Consider the following 24,015-nt stretch of genomic DNA (forward strand, 5'->3'; position numbering starts at 1 on the left):
ATGAAAACATCAACGGATTTTATGGATAAAATGTTGATAAACTACTTCTCTCTCATATACTTTATATACTTGTCTTTACTACTAATAGAAACACAAAGTATTAATGATAATAATTTATGGCAAGTTATAACTTCATATCCAAATGCAACTAAAGTGAGCTTTTTATTGATAATCATTATTGATATGATAACCTTACTTCAATTTGTTCATTTTAGGATACAAGTTATATTAGATTCTCAGAAGGGGTTTTGTGGAGATTTTAGAAATTTCAACAGTTGAAATCATCAGCCAATTGAAGTTAGACCACTATGAAAAACCTAGAAGCACTGGATGGTCGTTTCGTCCTAGTATGGGACTCCTCCAGTGCTTCCAGGTTTTCCATGGTGGTCTAGCTTCAACTGACTTATGATTTCAACTATTGACATTTATATTAGATTGCTGTAAATAGTATAAGACCATCATAGAAATGTACAGTTAGATTTAAAGCCTAAAAGATGTAATTCTAACCAAACGGTTGAATAAGATGTTAAAGAATTACATCCTTAATCAAATGTTTGAAGAAGTTAACATGATAGATCTTAGACTGAGATAGTTTTCAAACTCAAAACTTTATTGTTTCTCAACACAACAGTACTTACTGATTGCTTGGTTTGGAAGCTATTAGATTGGATGGTAACAACATATATCAAAATGTCCAGTACTATTTAGTCTTTGCTTGTAGTTCGGATGAGATCAATTTGTCAAAAGATCGCTTCCAAAGTAAATATTTATAATGTATTTGTTGATTTGTTTTATCTGCAGTGAACTATTAATGTTCAATTTTATATAACGTTATAAACTTACGATATATCCCATTATGCATAATGTATTATCTAATACTTATGCTCATTACTTTTCAAAAATTCAGTTGCTTCTATGTATTACAACAAAACTAGACTGAATATATATGAAAGCCAAATTGACTCTTCTGAATCGTGGTGATGAATTATTAAGTCATTCCTTGATCTTTGTAATCCTATACAATTTTTATATTAAATATCTCAAATGTTGCATTTATCTAGTTATGATAGAATAGTCAGGTGACTAATGATACTTTTGTATGTAACTCATTTTTTCCTAATAGTTTGGAGTATATGATAGTATACATACTGTTTTAATGCAATCAAAATAAAACTTATTTCTAATACTGCCCAGTAACTATAGTTCTTTTCTTTCGTGAACATTATAAAAAAATTTTATTGAGATTACGAATCAATTTCAGTCAGACAACTAACGATCTTCATAACCCCATACTGATGATTATGGAGATTATTTGTCCCTAATGTATATAGATAAATATAATACAATTTTATGTGTTAATATTCTGAACACTTTCACTGGCATATTTTATAAGAAACACAAACTGGATTAATGATTTATTTTCATGTTTTTATTCATTATGACCATATACTGACATGCATATTCAATCTTTTCTTTTAACAGACGATATCAATGTTTCTTCAGTTATATTCACAAACTTCTTTTTTTAAGTTGGTTAGGTTCAAAACTAGTTACAAACTGGTAATCATTTCTATTGGGATTTGAAATTCTTAGTTGCTTGTTTAATCATATGGATATAGCAGGATCGTTTAAAACTAAATCATTGGTATGAATAATCATTAAATGCTGATGATCCAGTAACCTCACATAAAACTTATGAATTCAATTTCATGACATTTCTATGATACTTATCAACGTAAACCTGTTTTTTTTAAGGATTATATAAAGTATACTATACGACTTACGTTTTTTTTTATAAAAGTAACTTGTAAATTCTACTTTTTGTCCTTTATTTCACCCTAGTTTGCAGATTTTATTCAAGAAATGAGACTTCAGAATTTGCTCGAGAAACCTGGTTGTTTTGGTGATGATGAATGTTTGACAATAATTTTACCTACAAACGATGCAATTGATCATATGGCTAATGATTTAGCATGGTATAGTTTAGACGATTATCAAAAACATTCATTTATACATGGTCATATAATTCAGAGTATGTTTAAATAAATAAAAAGAAACGAATACTTTGTTTGGGTATTTCTTATTCATATTCTATTTTTCTTTATCTGTACATGTGCATTGCACATTTTTAAACGACAGACGTAATACATAAAAGCTTAGAGTCTTATTGAAAAACGAGGTTCCAACTCAAGGGTACTAATAAATAGCTATTGGAAAAAAATACAATAAAGTAAAAATCAGGTCGAATCTTTCGAAAGAAAATACCGTATTCAACATCATGGAAAATAAGTTATCATAGGATGTAATTGTATAATCACTATCCATCTATGGATACAAAAACGAAGTTTATAACGTTTTATGCAAGTTAATCTATGAAAATTTCAGTACATTTGAATGATTCTACTCATTTCTTGTTATTAATACATCTCTACAATATCTACAATATAACCATTATTGTTATTTGGTTTCTCTAGATGTAAATTTTTTGAAACATTTAACTAATTAAAACGATCATGCCTGTAAAATTCCTTTCTTACTCTTTACACTTGTAGGCAAATGGAAAAGCACCTTGTTGATAGTCAGTGTTGTCCTATCCTGTGATTATCACAGACGATGTATCTGGGTATAAACTTAAACCATCTAGTGTTTTAGATTATGATTACTGTTTACTTAGCTTCTAACTCGTCCTGATCATTCTGTATGACTTGTTTAGAATCTTATGGTTTATTGATAGATTTAAGTCGTTTAGGCGAGACTGTAATTTATGGACGAACCAATCAGATTTAGGATAATAGGTCTTGGATTTTGGCGCGAAATTCACTCATCCATTTGGATAAATAGAGTTTTAGCATTATAGCTGATATCGATTCGTGAAGAAAACCCTAAATCTAATTTCTAACCTTAATCGTCAACTGTAAATCGTAATTCTAATTCCTCGTACGGTTTTATAACCCTCATTTGATCCTGGTTATTAGGTGGACACTCCCACGGTCAGTTTAGCGTCGCTCAAAGATTGCCCATAAATTATAGTCCCACCGTCGTTTACGACTCGAACAAAGGGAAGTAAATTTTAACTGGTTCGTGGGTTAAGCTCCTCGTAAAAAACATACCATCGCATTAATGAACTCTATCGGTCTTTAAGTATTCCTAAGCCTTAGTTAAATCCTTGGTAACGAGAATGTAGGCTTTTATTCGTTTAACAACTCTGAATTATCTTTATCTTTGTAAATCCACTTAGTATTTCATCATGATTCATAACATTTATATCTGATCCTTTCCCAATAAAGTATTTGCAAACCTTTTCTCAAAATAATAACGAAAATTATTCGCAATATTAATAACAGTTTCGAAAAAGAACCCCTGTTTATAGCATTCGTAATAGTAATTTCCTAGCTTACTGTATTCGTGGATAGACGGATTAAAATTTATTTATTATTTCTTCCTTTATCATAGGAGGGATTACTACTGGTCAGTCATCTGTACGTGTAACAACAAGAGAATGGACAAAATTAGGTCAACAAATGAACTTCGTCGATATTGGATTCGGTACAGGTGTTGAATATACAACATTACTTGCTAATCAACAATTCGGATTTTCAACTATAGTGAGTTTACAGATTTTATTTATCAAGCATTTCTGTTAGTGTACACAAACGATTTTAGTGATCTAACTACAACATGAACCCAGTGATTTTTAAGAATTCAGTAAAATACTCATGATAATTACAGGAATAAAGTTGGTTTATCCCATTAACACCAGGAACTTAATTCACCTGATATAAATACTTAGAGTTGCCCAACAAGTGTTATGGTAAAATGTCACATGTGTCGTTGACTGAACCAGAAATTCAAACCTTGGTAGAAATTTCTTTATCTAATATTTCGATTCACCGAGCTGAGTCACTGAATGATCTATTTGAACTATTTATTCTTGGTAATCATCCTTGCATTGTAATTTTAGGTTTCGGAAAAATATAGAGAGGTTGAGTAATATATTTTCTAAAATCTGAGATAGACTAGGTGTTGCTCACTGATACTCTTATGGCACAGTGATGCATAAAGTACTGGGGAATCAAAATGCATTGAAAAAGTCATCTCGTCTCTTGATATAATTCAGTTTAATGGCTTTCTGTTTTACAAAGTAATTTTAAAATTCAAGCTTATTTACTTTTTTGTTTATCTGAACACATAAATACTGGTACAAAGGGTCGCTGAATAAATATGTGCCACACAAATGCCCTGGTACAGTCGAGGGTGGGGAGAGCTAGCTCTCTCTCTCGAAATGTTCTCACATGGCCACGAGTATACAGCCACTGCCAGCGAAGTCCTACTCACTGCCTCCTCGTGGTGAGGGTGTTGTTTACGAAGATGAAATGACGAAAAGCGAATGTCCAGCGCTTTGACCGGGTTGGTGGATATGAAGGACCCACCTAGAGGGGTCGGAAAACCCTGATTTAAAACTAGTGACGCACCTAGGATCGAGGATCTGGAGGGAACAAATTGTTAGTCACTGGCTACCATGAGACTACAGCTCCTTACGTTGCTCCACTGCCTTGTGGACCAGACCTTGAGGTCGAAGGTTTTGGGTATGGCCCCCCCTAAGAAAACCACTTGCTCGGTCTGGGTGCTCGGGCAGTATCACAGCCCATACACAAATCGAGTGACTAAAATTCAAGCTATTGTAACTATGTGGAAGATTTGTGTTTTCCTGTACATTTGCATTGGTGTATCACCAAGTGAAAATAAAATAAACACTTTTCACCTATTTTCTTACTACATTTTTATGAAGTCTACCGAAGATTGTCTGAAGTGATTGTGTGTTTTCCTGATTCCATTTCGCATTAATAGTATTTTTATGGTTACAGCAAGTTATGAGTTTCTTGTCAACCTTTATTTTGAACAATCTCAAATGTATAGAACATTTGGAAGACAACTAACAACGACAATAGGTATTACGTTCATCCACCCAAATAATTTCGAAATATTGCTGCCTATTAGATTGTAATTTTGATAACATAATTAACTGGATGCTATAACATTTTGTACTACTCATCCGGCATGTCGGGCTCAGCTAGATTGGATATGTCTGTAACAGACAATGACGATTAAATCCAGCTAAATTTTTACATATCTGTGATGAGATTATCCAGAGGTATTGTCTAAAATTAGTTAATCTTCTTTGGTAATTTTCAGGCAGATTCTACATCTTTATATTTTGTAAATAATGCAAAAATTGTGACACCAGATGTTATGGCTTCAAACGGAATAATACAAATAGTAAATCAAGTATTATACACACCGTATATTTCATCACCATTTATGGAATTTTTACAAAAACAAGGAAATTTAGGGTAAGTAATGTATTTGGTTGAGATAACTACACTGGCCTGTTGAAGCTTATATATTTTCCAAATAAATCTTTTGGATTCATGTGTTTCTATTTAGCTATTTATTCACAAAACAGATCTCCTTGAGCGTGTGAACTGTTGAATTTAAACTGGTTTGTCTAAGAATCCAGAGTTTTCTGTTATACTTGAAGTTTATAAGTTCATTATTTTATAGGGTCGCAGATGTGAGCTACAAAACTGTCCAAACTAAAATGAGACAGTTGTCAAATGTTATATGACTTTTAATAATTCCCTGACTGATGACCGTTGATGAAAAATGTCTTCAAATTTAACTTATTTCTGCAAAAAACAACTAAGCAAGATGCATAGATTATCTATTGATTAAAATACTATTTTAATCTAGTATTTCATTTCTGTCTCTGATCTTACCAAAAGGATAATCAGTAATTCAGTCTTTATTCCTATTTTTGCCAGTAAACAGAAGAAACACGGGAACCGAGCACATATCTAACAGAGATTACATTATCTGCTTGCTTTTATGCTAGAATATGTTTACGACTACTTTAACTATTGATGTGATAGTTTTTCCGCCACATCGCCCAACTAAGATGTCAACTCAAAACTTCTACACCAGTTTATTTTACATAACCTTTTGGACTGAAACTTGCTGTTCACATTATTCTATAGGTTAATCATGTATAGTCAATTAGTTAACTTCAGAATTATTGACGGTGATAGCTCAATTTAGAAGATCTGTTAGGATATTTTTGACATTTTATTTTTCGATGCGGTTGTTACAGTACATGTTAACCATCAGTCACGACTAAATTAAGATTTGATTTTGGAAGTCTTATGAGAATTCAAAGTTTATGTGAAAGGTTTATAGGGTTTGACAAGTTATCAAGTTGAATGGATTAAAATGTATTAAACAGATATATCACACTTTTTCACATCAATAAGAGATCAGCCAAATGACATACCATTGGTGGCCTAATTTTCTAAGGGATATATGTATATATATAAGAATGCGTTCACCTACACGTCGATTTGACCAGTCAACAAACCTCCTATCGAACTCGTTTCACTCGAGTACCTGGTTGAATTCATGTACGTCATGCATGTTACAACATCAAATCTGTCTTGTTATTACATTTTCAAAATTTATAAGGCAGGTTAACTTTTCTGAAATAAAAGTAATTTAATGTCGAATTTTTTTTCATTATACTTATGATATTCAGCAGATTTTTATAATTTTCCTACATTGTTAAAATACATTAGTATATATTAATGGATTATAATTTTAGAGTTTTTATCCATATACATGGATATTACTGAAATGTGACAAGTACCAGAAAAGATTTAAACCTTCCTCATTTATTGGAATCAGTTGGTTGTCCCTTTTATTGAAATAAAATCTATGACAGTCCATTGAAATCATTTTAGAATTAAGATATTTGTAGAGAGTACGTTTTGATCGAATATTAAATCCGAGTAGGTTCCAATGGAACTCATTTACAAGTTGAACTTACACCGCAATAATTTTCTTATATTCATCTAAAAGCAAATATTTTGAATTAAAATATCTTCTATGCAAAATTAAACATGATTATGACATGGATTTTTTTACATACTGCATTGTTACTTCATGTACTGCAAAATTGTGTAAAACTATCTATACTTGATATAATAATGAAAATATTCATCGTTACATAATTTGACTGAAAAACCAATAGACTCCATGTGAACAAAATCAGTAAACGGTCTATTGATGAGGAGTCCTATAGTAAAATGAACTAACTGTTCACTGCTACTTTGTTTAGAATATTTCATTAAATAAATACAGTCTTTGATATATGATAACAAAACCAGTAGGTCCTGGGATCGAATCCCGCGGGGCACGGGATCGTGGATGAGCACTGCTGAGGAGTCCCATACTAGGACGAAACGGCAGTCTAGTGCTTTCAGGTTTTCCATGGTGGTCTAGCTTCAATTGACTCATGATTTCAACCTGTGAACTTTCTAAAACTCTCCACAAAACCCATTCTGATAACAAAATTTTTATAATTTCTACATTATATACTGATATTGATTTTTAAACAAGCTAAACACATTAATATTTTCACTTTCAATATTTCCACAACAGTATATCAAAAGAATTATGGTACTTATTATTGCAAGAACCTAAATATGCACCATATCCAGCGCAACATATCTATTCAACTATATTTGTTGTTAATGATTCTGGTTGGAGCTCATTACCAATTATTCAACTGAACAGATTAAGAAAAAATATCACTTTACTAGCTTCTGTAAGTGGCTTAGTTCATATGTACTTAAAATGAAAAGTGTAAATTTGTATTTGTATTTGTAAATCATTCTATCCTAATTTAGTAATTAATGGTATATCTCAATCATGATCTTACAAGTTGAATCCAGGTTTTCAATGGTGGTCTAACATCAATCGATTCATGATCTCAATCAAATACTTAAAAATCTCCACAACCCTATACTGATTATGACCATGTACTCACTAGTGACTAGCTTCATGAGGGAATTTTCGGAGTTCTAGTGAGAAGCCGTGACCAGTGGAGTTAATCCGTGTCGGGCAGAGACAGGTATCTACCTCAGTACAAGAGAAGATGGTCGTGCGATTTCGTGGACTGATCGACTTTATACATTAACACCGTTGGATATCGGCTCGATGGTCTATAGGTTAAGCGTTCACGTGCGAGACCAAAGGCCCTGGGTTCGAATCCCGTGAGTGGGTTCTTGGATGCGCACTGCTGAGGAGTCCCACAATAGGTCGAAACGACCGTCCAGTGCTCCCAGGCTTTCTATGGTGGTCTAACATCAATCGAAAAATTAATAATCTCCACAACCCTCTACTGATAATAAAAAGTAAATTATGACCTTTTACTCGCCAGTAGCCTTTTCCAAGATGTATTTTAAGAAGATCTAATGAAATATTTGGTCTATGGAGTCAAAACAGTTAAACTTGAGGTTAAAATTCACTGCCTAGATTTCTCAATGAACATGTTAATAACAACATGAGTGAAGTAAAAGTAAAAACCATTAGGTTCTAACTTAGTGGAGAATCGGTAGCATACTCCATGTAAGATCTAATAACTTTTGGTTTAATCTATTTTAAGAGATAGTGAATGACTGCCTCTGAGGAATCCCAAACTAGAGTGAGAATTTCGCCGAAACTAACTGCCTGCTAATTGTTTCCCAAATGATCTTAGTTAGTGGTTAAAATTGTTTTAAACTACCACATTTAACAATCTGTTCATCTTCACTTCTATTCTAGGTTTTATCTTATCATTATTGTCCAAATCAACTTATTTATCGCGAATGGATTTCAGTGAAACCTAATATGAATATTTATACTGGTTTTCCCAATAGACCACAATCTGCAACTAGTATTCAACTGAGTGAATTAAACCCAGCCCAACTATACAAAAGTAGTGGTGATTCAAGTAAGTGATATACATATTATTGTGACTATAGACTAATTAGCCAAACATTCATTTATTCTGAATAGTTAACAAGAGTTGTTTTGGTTGAATTTCAAGTAATACAATGAGATGTATACAATGATTTTATATTATGAAAACAGAAACTAATGTATGCACTCAAGATTGATGTTTGATGATTAACAGTAATAATCAGAAAACCATGGATATAGATTTTGTACTATTTGACACTCGTTACCAAGGTATATCCATAATCTTAAGAGAACTGATAATGTGGGTACTACATTTATAGATATTTCCACTGAGCTGTTTTATCTATGACTTATCTAATGTATGGCTGAGATATTTACGAGATTTTAGTTAGATCTTGATATCGAATTCTAACTTAAATTAATCTAAGTGCAAGACATCAGCATTAACAGGAAAACTCATTTGTTTCAAGAATACTCGAAATTCGATGTAATAAAGAAAATTTAGTTGAACGTATATTTGTATTGTAGATTCATTTGAATAATTAGAGATGATAGGGATTTTAAACTTATCATTATACGAAATACGAACATCTAGGTAGTCTCATTGTTTTCTTATTGAAAACAAATTAAATTAGTTCAATGGTTGATCTAGTTATCAGAAGGGGCATCAGCCTCATGCCTTCCTAAGGAACTCGGCTTTCACCATGAAGCGTCATAACTCTTCTAAATGAAGACCTTTTAACTCCCAGGGCAGAGTTTAAATGGTTTGAATTATTTTTTCTAGTTAGCGTTTTTTAGTGAGTTAATTTTCTACGGGCTGGGGTCGCTAGCCCCATGCCTGACCCCCTCTCCTTTATCTGAACTTGGGTTCGGATGTAGCCCCAGAGGGGCTCCAGGCGGAGTCATTGAAAACAAATTGAACTATTCTAATTAGATCATTCTCATAAACTCCTTTAATAATTCTGTATTAAATATTACTCCTACTCTCGGATTTTTAATGAATAACTTTTTAAATATTTAGCTATAATATCGAGTGGAAATAGTGAAGCGAAATTGGAAGATAAAAGTTTCATCATACAAAAAGCAATCGTTCATATCATTCAAAAGCCATTAGCATTTATATTTGAAACACGAGAAGAAATTCTGAATAGAATTAATTCGTAAGTTGGTTAATAATTAATAATTTCAATGTAGTATAGGGTGGTTTGTAGAAATTGTAGTTTCCATCGCTTAAATCAATAACTGGTCTTAGTTAGATGACTAATGTTAAGAATTCGAGAGCGAAACTGATGGTCCCGGGTTTGATCCTCAGATGCGAAACCATGAATGTACAATTCTAGGGTTTCCAGGTTTTGTGTTCTAGCTGAGATCATTTCGTAGCAAAAACTGAATGAATATAATAGAAAGGATCACATTTTCACATTGAGACGTATAGTTAAAGCGTATGATCAATACAATAAGAACCTACATTTAATCAATTAACGGCATGTAAACTCTCAGAAATGGATACTTTTCAAAATAGTAAAACTCGTTTACACCTCTATTGTAGTCAAAAACTCACATATACACCTGGAATTTGTGATAAAATGTAGTGAATGTCAATTTAGCAAGTGAATAAATAGAACTATGTTAGATAATCAGCAGAAAAATTATTTCGTCAATGAGGTTGATGCTGCAGACTGGGAATTATTGTAAGGAATAAAATTGATAAGCTGAACTTTACGATAGGCTCATGATGTCATCTGCAGAACCAGCAAAGGCTGTCACTTGGTAGTGCTAACGATCAAGTTTATAATGAAGTTTAATAGTTTTCCAAATTATAACTTCATTAATGAGTATAATAACAGCAAAAAGTTTTACAGTAGTTTGTCTCTCCGTAATCCCAAGGTTTTGCTTCTAATACTGTCATATATTTACAGTCATTTGTCCCTTCTAGCAATTACTTCGAATATGAAAACCAATAAAATAGAACTGATTTCCTATTCGTTATCATGTGCAAGAATTTTTAGATCCATACGCTTTCTTAGGGCACACAAATTTGTTCGAATCAAAGATACTGTTCAACCCCGACACTCGTCTAAAGGGTGTGAAAACGTTCCGACTGGCCAATGAGACAAACTTGTTGACTCATTGGTGCCCAGCTATGGAAAACATAGTTAAACCCTTCAAGACCAGGACACTAAACTGAATACTAGTCGGATCCTGACAAATTCTAGACTACTCAGATCGCAATTCGAGTTTATTTTATCTACAGTAACATTACTATGAGCTGTTAAAGCAAGAGTCATAGTATCAATTGGGACCAGGTCTGCCTTCGACTGATTATCTTGAGAAAAATTAAATTTCAATCATTAGAACTACCCAGTCTTAAAGGAGTTTCTTTATATACCGATAGTTATCTGTTAGTACTCTAGTAGATATTTCTCACTCTCTTAATACGAAATAATATTGTAATTTCTTGTTACTTGCTAGCTTTATGGTTGGCGAATCATTACCAACAATTTAACAGGAAAGTAAATCAAGCGACTAGTTGTTGAAATAAGACTGAGAGCGATCAGTATGTTTTTCTTGAGCTATCACACAGGGCATACGGCAGGAGTTGCACCCAGTTGGTTCTATTCTCATAAATCCTTGCATTCCCTTGTAAGTCATAGTGATGTGATAAGCATTAGCTCTTGGAATATTACAGATTTTCTTGTAGTCTTCATGAATTATAGTCACCTTACACTAAGCTAGTCTTGCATTATACAGATCTTTAGACGAACTAGACTTCACGAGAACTCTACAACCTAAATATTACATTTTCATCCGCTAGAGCAAACACATAAATACCAAGAACCGCAGTAGAGACTTCACACTACACGCGAATAGTCTTTCTGACCATTAAAGATGTCATTCATTTATGGCCTGATAATTTTAAGCAGAAGTGTGCTAGTTCACCATAACTCAACTATAACTCTTTAATTTCGCATAGTAGAAAAAAACTAAAACACATTGTTACCGATAGCCACCATAGCATGGGAACAGTACATAATTGATTTCGATGTGAAGGAAGTATCTCTGTATATTATTAACTGGATGGAAGTCCAACACCTTTCTACAAATGGTGAAATAAATCAGAAATATATCAGTTCTTTCGTATATGTGTCATTACTTAAGTCTCTCAAAGTCTGCTTGTATTAGTCCAAGAATTCTAGTGATTAAAGAAAGCTAATCTAAGAGATTACGTACATTTTTTGAGGAAGAATTGTGTATAAAGTTACAAGGAACCCGTATTATTTGACAAACAATAAAACCACCGGCATATTTAACTCTTGATGCAAGAATAAGTTAATATCCAGTTGTCTGCTTTCGTATTCAGTGCGGTCCCATATTTAAACATAATTAAATCAAATAAGTTTCTATACAGTCAAGTGATTTTGGTATTCTTATATTATTCGTTTAACTCTTTTGATAACATTCCCAAGTCTGTACTTTTAATGGAAAATCATCTTAATATAAATCTGAGAGAAAAAATGAATGTCGAAACACATTGCAAATACCTATGAACAGCTAACCAAAACTAACATGAACTAGCACTACTAAACAGCCAGTACAAAATGACGTAAATATGTGATAATTTCAGTCTAGATGATTCAAACTCATTTTAAAAAAATGAGGAGTTCGTCACTTAAAACTAAAATGTTTCAAATATCTACTAACTGACTAAACAATAAAGCACTTGCGCACTGCTGAGGAGTCCCATACTAGGACAAAACGACCGTCCACTGCTTCTAGGTTTTTCATAGTGCTCTAGCTTCAATTGACTAATGATTTCAACTAGTGAAATTTCTAAAATCTCCACAAACCCCCTTCTGACATTAAATAATTCAATCAAATTACATTCTTTTTTCTTAGAAAACACTTCGGAATGGAAACCATTAAATGTATCTTGATTTCTTGTCCATAAATTTGAATATCAGATTAGATACTCTACTGAATATCGATCTATTCGTAGAGATTTATCAGTTTTCACTGTTGATTTGCTTAACGATGGTCATTTCATTACTGTTTTGTTGTATTTATTTATTTTTTTGATTGACACTTGTTAAATATAGAAATCTGTTATCTTCATGTCAGTCAGATACAATTTGTAAAAACATCTTAACATCATCTACAGACATAACGATTTTTTCACCGAATGCACAAGCCATGCAAAATTTTAATAAATTATCTACAAGTGAAAAGGTAAATTTATTTGAATTATTTACTCATTTGGAGCATTTAACTTGAGGTAATATAATCAGAAGATATTAATTACACATAGAAGAAAACTAGATCAACTGTCAGACAATAAATATGGTAGAACAAACTAATCAAATATTCAGGAGGCTGAAACTGGACATTTATAACAAATATTGAAAAATTGTTATCTTCGTATAGTAACTATTAGTACAGATTGTGTTTCTGAAATTGCATTATTGATTTAAAGGCTTGTAGATGGTAATTTAATTTGTATATATGGTCTTCATAGCGAACTAATACTAATCCAAGGATTACTAAAAACCCTGTTTATGGGATTCTTTTACTATGAGCTCCATCAATTCCATTTTCGGATAGTATCTAGTACCTGCAGACTCTATCCTCTATCATTATAATATTCAGAACGTCTTTTTGTTAGTGAACAGTACAATCTGGTCCATACATTTCTTTTTTTTCACATGATATTTCAAAAAAACAGTAGTTTCTCAGTAATCCATCAAGATGCTTGTATTTACTAATGACGTTATTTATTCTTTGAAGAAGCATTTTACACCAAGTCACAAGACGTCAACAATTCAATTTTTCTACCCATTGGGATATCACAAATATATCATCATTACTAGTAACATACATTGTGATTTATTATCTTTGTTGAAATTTCGACACAAAAAATTTTGTTTATCTTTTTTCATTCTTTTTTACCTAAGAACTAGATTTTATTTATAGTGAGTTGTTCAGAGAAATCATTCAGGCAGTGCAAATAAACAATTAAGAGATAGACCTGTTAATTGATGGATAAAAGTTTTGAAATCTTCATAGGTTATATTGATACTAGACTTGAGAAGCGAGTTAATTAAGTGATTTAAAACATTAGTTTAACTGCCCGGAAATATTTGCTTTTATTCAGTTTCATGATTATTAACACGTCGTAAACTAATAACTATGGTTGTAGTTTATCAACTGCAAAACTAAGGTGGATACATCTTCCTAAAGACTAATATGCACATTTACTCTTATGCTTTTTGTATACCGAAATGGATATTGGGTGAACTATTCACAATTTTTCTAATACAACAGACAAAAACTTAACATACGACTGTATCTTATTGTATTCCTTAGAATTTTTTTCAAGTTCACATTCAAATACAATTTACAAATTTTTTTATTTTTAGAAAAATCTTACCTTTTAGAATGCATTTTAGGAACTTCAACACCCCTTGTAAATTTTCAGTTAACAAACATAAAATGACGAGTCCAGCAAGTTTGTGAATTTCACTATCTTATTTATTTGAAGCAATGACAGGCAACAAGTTTCGTGCTGTCAACTTGATTTGTGCAGACGACTTTAATGAAATGACTCCAGTAATTATTAATTTTAACAGTTATACTACTATTAAGTAGTTTAGCTATTCTTGTAGAAAATTTAAGAGTTTATTGATCGATACAAATGGGTCGAATATTCAGTATCATATTGATGAAGTATCAAGTACAAAAATACTCAAACTCTTGACTGGGAAGAAAAGAGTTTAAGAAGTTCGACAACATTTATTTTTATTGAGATCATGAATCGATTAATGGTAGACCACCAATGGAAACATGGAAGTACCGGAAGGCCGTTTCGTCCCACTATGGGACTCCTCAGCTGTGCTAATCCAACATCCCGCACGCGAAACTCAACCCCAGAAACACCGGTCTCGCACATGAATACTTAACCTCTAGACCGCTGAACCGACATCCAACGGTGTTGATGTCTGACTTCAACCAATCCACAAAATCGTGCGACCATCTTCGATTGTCTTCGGTGGGTAAGTGTCTCACATCAGACACGGTTGAACTTCACTAATCACGGCTTCCCACTAGAACTCCAGGAAGTCCATCTTGCTTGTGAGATCGTGGATGTGCACTTCTGAGGAGTCCCGTACTAGAATGTTTGACATGCGCTTCTCTCCCTCTAAATGCAAGTTGTTGCTTAAGGACTGGCCTGCGTCAACACCTGAACTAAGAATAGGGAGTGAAGTAGTCGAACGCGTTGACAGCTTCACTTATCTAGGAAGTCTGATCAGACATAGTGGGTTGGTGTCTGATGAAATCTCTGCACGGGTTGGAAATGCTCGTTTGGCTTTTACCAACCTACGTCACCTATGGAGAAGGTGAGATATTCGTTTATCAATTAAGGGCCGAATATACTGCACGGCAGTTCGTTCTGTTTTACTTTACAGCTGCGAAATGTGATCATTAAGAGTAGAAGATATTCGTAAGCTACTAGTATTTGACCACAGATGCCTTAGAAATATTGCTTGTATCTGTTGGGATCACCGGGTAAGTAATAGTGAAGTTAGACACGGGGTATTAGGGAATGATGGTAAATCAGTTGATGAGGTTGTGAATCTTCACTGACTGAGATGGTTGGGCCACGTGTTACGTATGTCTGAACGCCGGTTACCACAGCGCGCAATGTTGACTGGTGTTGGGAATGATTGGAAGAAAGTTAGGGGCAGCCAAACCAAAACGTGGCATCAATGCTTGAAGTCACTAACTTCTAGCCTGAGTCGTGTTGGTAGATGCAGACTACTTGGTTGGGGTCCGTGTGACTGTCGTAACCAATAGTTGGAGACTCTGGTTGACATGGCTCAGAATCTACTACAATGGCGTTAGTGTATACACTCTTTGTCTTCCCTTGAACCATGAGATCAAACTCACTTTATACTTTCTACGAACTAATTATTTTTCCCCGTATCATACCCTTATATACAATCTTTTGTTATGCATTACTAACATTGAAGTAACTACTTCTATGAATTTGGTGTTCATCTTATTGTGCTAATGAGGTATGGCAACTTGGACCGATGCATGTATGTGCTTGATCCTACGTTATAGCTGACTGATTGACTGATTGACACTATTCAGAACACTTTCTTGATCAACAAAATACTAGTCAATATATGTCTATAGGAGGATAGAAAAAATTGCATCACCAAAATGGATTCGAGAATAAATAACAAATGATGTTAACATATTAATCAAGGGGTAAGGAAGGAAATCGTTTGTGGGTCAGATAATAGTTCAGTTGACAAATATGAAGAAAAGCGACAAACACAAAGGTCATAATAATAAACTGAATGATAATTTTTAAAAAAGTTGTATAAGGTAATAATAAATTATTAGAGTTTAAAGTGCAGAATAGTAATTTAAAAATAACGATAATAATTAAATAAAAGTGCAGAAAAAACAAAAAATACAGAAACATACTCATTAAGGGATTTAGGGCCAAGGAAGGATGAGAGGGTGGACAAATCGTTTCTGCACGCAAAGTTCAGGCTTGAGTTTGTGGGTTGCCAATGCCTCTGCGGTGCATAAAATATTGATTCGAACCCCTTTCAATATTGAGCATGGTTCAACAAATGACTCAATATTTACATGCATAATATTATTTCTTAAATCCTTTTTGAATAAACTACTTACATTATCTTTGCTATTATGTAATCATTTGAAGTTAGTAACCTTGTAAATAAACCTAAATATTTTATTTCTCTATTAGGAAATATTAAGATTATTCATTATTATTATTATTGTTATTATTATTATTACTATTATTATTATTATTATTATTATTATTATTATTATTATTATTATTATTATTATTATTAGATAGTCAATAATTGAACATTAAAGTTTTTTTCATTATTTTTCCCTTTAAGGCAATTTATCTTAAATATTTATTTTTACCTATGAAGTTATATCAAGCTGAAATGACATTAAATCGTCGTATCCCTATTGAAAAGTTAGAAGATGCTATCCGCTTTAAAATAATCGATCAGTGTAAGTGTAGTACGGTCTATGTTATTTTCAATTATTTCTCTGTCGTTTCACAGCAGTTTAATAAGGGAAGATCGACAAAATCCTTGTTTAAGTATATGTAAGCATTGGGAAGTATATGGTTAATTAAAATGTAAAATTGATTAGATGAAATCTTGTAAATTACAAGTCATTTTCATCATATTGCAATGAGTTGGTAGGTTTAATACATACGAAAATAATTAACCTTTATAAGATTAAAAACAACTTGTGTATCGGATGAAATATAATACATGCAATTGCTTAATTCTGTTTCCACTTAATAGTACAATGTTTCATTCAACAGTAACATTTGAACTATCTTTTCTGATTATTGGCTATTTCACAATTCAAAAGTAAGACATAATTCTATAATCTGTTTAAAGTTGAATCTAGTGAATTAAAAAAAAATGAAAAAAACTTGAATGACTGATCGTGAGGGAGCATTATAATGTGAATGCTTCTACCTCTAAATTTGTTTATTGCACCGGATGAACAATCGTCGGAAAGTCGTTTGATGGGTTTGAGAAGATTTGAGATGATTTAAAAGTATTTATCATGATGGTTTAGAGTTGATTAAAGAACCACTGAAAATTATTGAGTTGTCCCATAATGTCTAAATAATAATAATAATAATAATAATAATAATAATAATAATAATAAAATTGATTAAATCTCTCGTCTATGTTCAATTTTTCATATTTTTGTGACATATCTATTTTATATAATGTTATTTAGAAAACAGAACTGATAGTTCTAAGTTACCTTTTGAATTAATGAATAACTATAAAGCGTTAGGAAAAATATACCATAGTTTTTTTATGCACTAGCACCTCTCTTTAACCGTTTATTATATATTGTGAATAATTTTACATTGAAATCCAGTTTACTGAGTAAACATTATTTTCAGTCTCTATTTCTTTCATTAATAAAATGTTAAATTATGAGAGACTATAAGTGTCACAACTAATTAAGTAAGTATTTGTATATTAAGAATGAATTCAGATATTTTGTTTCTTGTTTTTACAATAACTATCAAGTTGATTCAATATTATCAGATCCGTTATTTGGGATTTGTTATTTTATATTGATATTTCTACAGTACATATAATCAACAAATACTTTACTTAACCTCTGTACAGCTTTTATTTTATGTAAATTATTTGTCAAATTCCATATAAAATGACCTTTTAGACAATAGTACACCTTTAGTCATGTTATAATGTTAGTTGATTGATGGCACATGGCAAAAAATTGTAAATCTAGGTTTCGTGCTAATCTATACTCATCAGTAAAACATATTTAGATTATTGACGAATTAGAACGGAAGGTCTGCAAAAACATAATATTTGTTATTTAGTCAATTAAACTATATGAAAGTTAATAATTGAATGAGTAAACAACTTTTTATATTGTGGATTATTTTTTTTAGCTACTTTTATTGAAGCTCGATTACCAAATCAAGGCTATGTTGCATCTCGTATTATCAATGCTAATCAAGTGGCAACCAACGGTATTATTCATACTATTGATGCTATTCCAGGTTTACCATATGAAACAGTTCAACAATATGTAGCTAGAATCCCTGATTTTAAGTAAGTTTTTTTTGATGAATTAATTAATTGCATTAAAAGCCAACAAAAAAATCAACATTCGGTTTGATAAGACTAACTGCATCAAACCTTTCAATAATTATTCAACACTGATTATCTTTTTTTATAAACATATTATAGATCTAATAATTTGATGCATTTTGAAAGGTTTCCATAATGAACCGTTCAGTTTTTCATGTACTTTAGTTTCTACAGTTATTTTTTGTTATTTCAGTTACTGTTATAATGAAAGTTGTGGCGAGACTTTAATTTATAGACGACCTTTGAATGAATCTAAAGTGACCTTGAGAAATATTAGCCAATCAGCAAACAGTCAGTATGGAGTAAAAAGATGTTATACAAAACCAAGGAAATTAAGTGGATACACTTCTTACACGTGGCTCAAAACTTTTCAAGGTTAGAAAGAGGTTCAGAGGTTCTAAAGTCGTAATGCATGCAGTAGAGGAAATCATCCATATGGATACAGAATAGTCGACCTCTGGAGCCATTATAAAGTCTCAAAAGCTCTTTCAGCCTCGACCACATAGCTTCAAGATTGTTTGTGCGCACTCCGCTTGTGGAATACACAAAATGCCACTTGTGGATCACAACACGGTGCAGATAACCAAGCCTATGTAGGAGTCTGTACGCTCTCCAAACATCCGTATTATTGTAGTACCTGGCTACAGCCAGTGTTACTGGTGCTTTTATTATCCAGTTCACAATAATTGTAGTAATTTGCTTTAGTTAGAAATTATATGTGGGATTTTCATCACGAACTGACATCAGCTATAATGCCAGAAGTTTATTTAGCTGAACGCATGAAAGGCTTTAAATCTCTAAAAGGCTTCTGATTGGCTCGTCCATAAATTAGAGTCTCGCCAGTGTTGTTTCATCGAAAAGGTTTCTGTGGCTCATTGGAATCTTTGATGCTTCTAATAAAAAGATTTACGCTTTAATTAAAATAAATCATTTAATACATTGAAAGATTATATTTTAATGTAATTGATAAGATTTATTGTTGTGATCTAATTTTAATCATTTAATTTTAGTTTATATTACAATACAGGTTTTGTTCAGTCAATGACTATTGGTGAACCATATACATTTCTAGTACCAACAAATCAAGCTATGACTTCTATGAATAATGACAATGAAGTGGGGAGAAAACTGTTAACTGATAAACTTCGAAAAGATTTTGTGAGTAGCTTTTTTATTTTGTAGGGAAATAATACTATTGTTATTAAACAATTATGCAAGTAAAATAAGTGTTTTAATGAATGTGAATACGAAGATAATCTTCATTGGATGATCATTTTAATCTGAGGATCGGTGAATGACTGCTATGTCTTTATTTGATACTTTTTTTTATTATTGCTCATTAGTTACACCTAGACGTGGAATCAAACTCAGAATTTATAGATCTTATAATCATAAATATACCACTCAGTTACTGAGTCCAAATCAAACGACTGATATATTTTTGAATTTTTCTGAGATGACAATTTACCAAACTATGAACATTCAACTTTTATCACATTGAGTCGATGTGTATTAGAACGGATGTCCTGGATTTCTGCCGAGAATCTGTGATCTATGGAATTAATTCAACCAAATTGAAGGAGGTACAGCCGACTATTTATGAAGAACAAAACAGAAACAAATGAAAAGTTCTACATTAGTTCACATTCTAAGTCAAATATAATGACGTGTGCGATCTATGAGTTTCATACTCTCCGCAGTCACATTTATAAAGCTGCAATAGGTCGGAGGAAACTACCATATATAAATATCCTTCATACATTGTAGTGGTAAGCTGACGATTTTTCTGAATTTTATTCAGTAATAGAGTCAAAAATAGTACTCAATGTGAAGGCCATTAACGGAACATTTATAAAAAGTCTTAAAACCACTAAAACCAGGAATTCAAAATGGCAACAAGTACCGAATGGTGATCTAGGTCATAAACGGGGATGATTTTTCATGTTCACGATGTCCTTACTAAATACAAATGGTTTTCTAAAGGTAGCAATCATTGAATATCGAGAATTTCCAAATATTTAAAGTCAGTTTTTGCGACTACACAATAGAGCCACTTGAATCGGTTTACTCTACACCAACGTTTTTAGAGTTAGATCAGCAGCACTAAATCTGAACTACAGATGGTGTGATCCATGATGGCATTCAGAGAACGAAGATCGATCATTTTTAAACGAACAACCACTACTAGTAATTAAGCAACTACTCAAAGGATAGATAAGTTACATTGTGTAGCTATTCAAATATACTAGAACAACAAGCTAACGTGGTATATTCTTACGTACATAAATATCATATTATCTGTTTATGAAAATTGTTTTCGTAAACTACTTACATCATAAAAGTAATGAAATACATACGGGCAAGTTAAACAATGAACAACTTTGCTTTTTGACAGTCTAAATCACTTCTTTCAGATCCTATATATATATATATATAAAGCCATACTTTATATTTTTTATAGGTGTTTCGCCGAAATACATTTCCACTTGACTTGATAATTCAAGATTTGGATATACGTAAAGTGTATTATGTGTCCACAGCAAATTATGCATTCACGCGTGAACAATTACGTTTGGACATTAGTTCTAAGAATTCTGATGAAGGTGAGCTACATACTAATCATATTGAATTATTTTCTTAAATAATTAATTATGATCACGATTGGAGAAATATAATAATCATTTCGTTGAATTATTTGTAAATATTAGGTATATTAACATCAATCCTCAACAATCTTTCATTAGTCTTGATTTGATCAGTATCGTGTACAGCTTAAAATTTTATCTGATATTACCTAGAAGTAAACTTTTGTTCACTGATTAATTAAATGGTTGAATAGTAAGAAATTGAAGAATTACGAAGAAATATGATAAATTTAACATAAATCTTGTCAACGTTTTCAAAAAGAGCTTTTTGTACAAGTAGTGGCTTACAATACTGTTAGCGGGACATAGACTGGATTAAAGCATGCTCAATGCACGATTGCTTTGCTGCACGCTGATTGGCTAATTCTTATCCAATCAGTACTAGTCGATAGTTGGAGAATACTCTAGAATCTTTTCATGTAAAAACTATGAGTATACTGACGTTTTCCCTATTGTGCTTCTTTCTTGCATCTTACTTCCATCTAATTTTGTTATTTGGAATATAATCTCTTTCCTGTTCAACCGTGTTCTGATTTGGGGACTTGTCGAGTGAATCGGTGTCCAAGAATACTAAGCAATAGGAATAGCTGGGTCATAACCGTAAGAAAAAGAGATTATAACAAATACTTTCATAGATAATAATATTGTAAGTAACATTGTAAGTAAAGATGGATAGTGGCTAGCAATGGAAGCCAGTACGCGCGTTTCATCCTATTCGGGACTTGTCAGCTGGATGTACCTGCATCTCAGAGTTGATGTTCACTCTGGGACTCGAGGTCAGTACCGTTCGCTTTAAACACCATCGCGTTATCCACTTAGCTACTGAGTCCTAATAGCCACTTGCTTGTGCAGCGTCCTGGATTCCACTGCTAGTCACTATCCATCTTTGCTTATAATGCTTGTAAATTAAGGTAATATCGAAGTAATACGCACAGTATGCATATATGCCAATAAGAGACTGATTTACTGCAGTCCTAAACATCAATGGGAAGATTCAAGTAAAACAATACCAAGTGAATTAGTATTGTTGACAGTTTTGAGTCAGACTGGTTAGCTTATCAACTTTTATTATTAATTGAATGTTCAATAGCTGGTCATATCAATAAGTAGTTAACACTTAAACTATCCTTATCAATTTACCAATTAATCAATATAAGAAGTGTCAGCCAATGCTTATAAGATTAAGATATCGTAAAGGATTTTGGTGCAACACACTTTACGGTTGCTGGAATAAAATATTATTGGACATGTGGAGAAACAGTTACGTTTGTAATTATCAAGACGAACACTTTGTTAGGTTGATGATTTGTTGAAATTTCTCATTAGTATCCATATATGAAGGTTAAGAGTTGTTGAATTTGGGATTAAAGTCTTTTAATGAAATATTTACATGACGTGTTATAGAGCTACAAGACTTTCTTAATGTTCTTGTGTTTGATAAATTTTATAATCCCAAAATCTGCTATTCCAGGATTCTGACTGTTCCAACATTTCATACACATAGATCTCTTTATCATTTTGAAAAGAGCAAGAACAAAGATTCTAGCAGAATAGCATGAATTCATTTTATTTCGTTTGGTTCTCGTCAGCTGTTTACAACCTGTGATATTTAAAACATTATTAGGAAATGGGTTTAAATTACTTACATGGAAGAGTTTTGTTGGAAGTTACGTTGAAGGCACATTAGTATAGTATGGCAAGGGTGTAAATAAATTTAATGGACTGAATATTGCAAATTAATACCCTATGTAAAAGAACATTCTACAACACTGATTATAACAAGTCCAAAGGGCTAAGAACAAATGATTATATAATAAGTAAACGCTGATAAGAATAAAATGAGTAAAGCTCAGTCAATAAAATAAGATTACTAATCAAGAAGACAGTCGAAATAAAAAACCCAATGATGTAATAAATGCAAGAAAAAGTTTTTAGATGCAACGAAGGGATAGTTGTCACGAATGCAAGGAAATATCAGTAACCATCTTCTTTTGAACACATAAATCAGATTTTTGACGCCTGATAGCAAAGGCTTCAGTAAACCTCAGAAGATTGGAGTTCGACTGTTTAGTAATCACCTTGATAGATTACAAGGTATCGACCTGGTGTCCTGTATCCAAGAGATGTCCAGTAATTGCACTGTTTAGAGTCGTTCGTCCTCTTGTTCTAGGGCTTTTTGGAACAAACTCAAAAAATCTAAGATATACCCTCCTTTCTGTTCTGCCAATGTATCTGCTTTGGCAGGTATATATAAATTTATAAATACAGTTGGCAGTAGCATGAAAGGGGTGCTTGTTAATCTTTGATTGGGTTACCGAACATATTGTTTTATACAGAATTAACAAAACCATTAAAAATGCGATGAATAACCTTAATATTTCCTTTGTATAGGAACATCCAAAAAAAGATTATTTCTATGGATTATTTTAATACTTTTGTTGTTTACTTATACCGCTGCTTCACAGCTTATGTTTTTTTGTATTTTTTCAACTTACATTATTTTAATTCCTTACAGAGGGTGTATTCATATATCAAGGCGAAAAAATCCAATTATTATCGCTAAATGGACCTTATCAATTTACAAATGGTTTTCTTTATTCAATAGACAAAATCCTTTATACGAAATCGGATCTTAACGCAACAATGTGCACTGTATCAGCTTGTGCATAAGTGGAACAAATTTCTGGTTGAATTAATTATTTGTTTAATAGGGTTGTCCTTAATATTGAAATGTGATAAACTTTACCTAATTTGATTATTTGTTCTGATGCACATTCGGTGATTTATTATCTAGTCTGTTCATATTAAGTAATATTCACTATGAGTTTTCATTCGATTTGTCCTTATTAATAAATATATTACAAAAA

General features: G+C 32.2%; 1 protein-coding gene across 1 annotated transcript; it reads left to right on the forward strand.

Moving 5' to 3' along the window:
• On the forward strand, positions 1–24,015 carry MS3_00001791 (uncharacterized protein; the record flags this gene model as incomplete). The annotated part of the gene is made up of 13 exons (XM_051209285.1): positions 1–153; positions 1,843–2,032; positions 3,454–3,605; positions 5,194–5,351; positions 7,492–7,657; positions 8,656–8,824; positions 9,815–9,953; positions 12,891–13,020; positions 16,734–16,854; positions 18,302–18,464; positions 19,514–19,661; positions 20,965–21,106; positions 23,664–24,015. The coding sequence occupies 13 exons, from the start codon at positions 1–3 to the stop codon at positions 23,816–23,818; spliced, it is 1,986 nt and encodes a 661-aa protein (XP_051074726.1). The 3' UTR covers positions 23,819–24,015.

The sequence above is a fragment of the Schistosoma haematobium genome, chromosome 1 (assembly GCF_000699445.3).
Source record: "Schistosoma haematobium chromosome 1, whole genome shotgun sequence".
Lineage (NCBI taxonomy): Eukaryota > Metazoa > Platyhelminthes > Trematoda > Strigeidida > Schistosomatidae > Schistosoma > Schistosoma haematobium.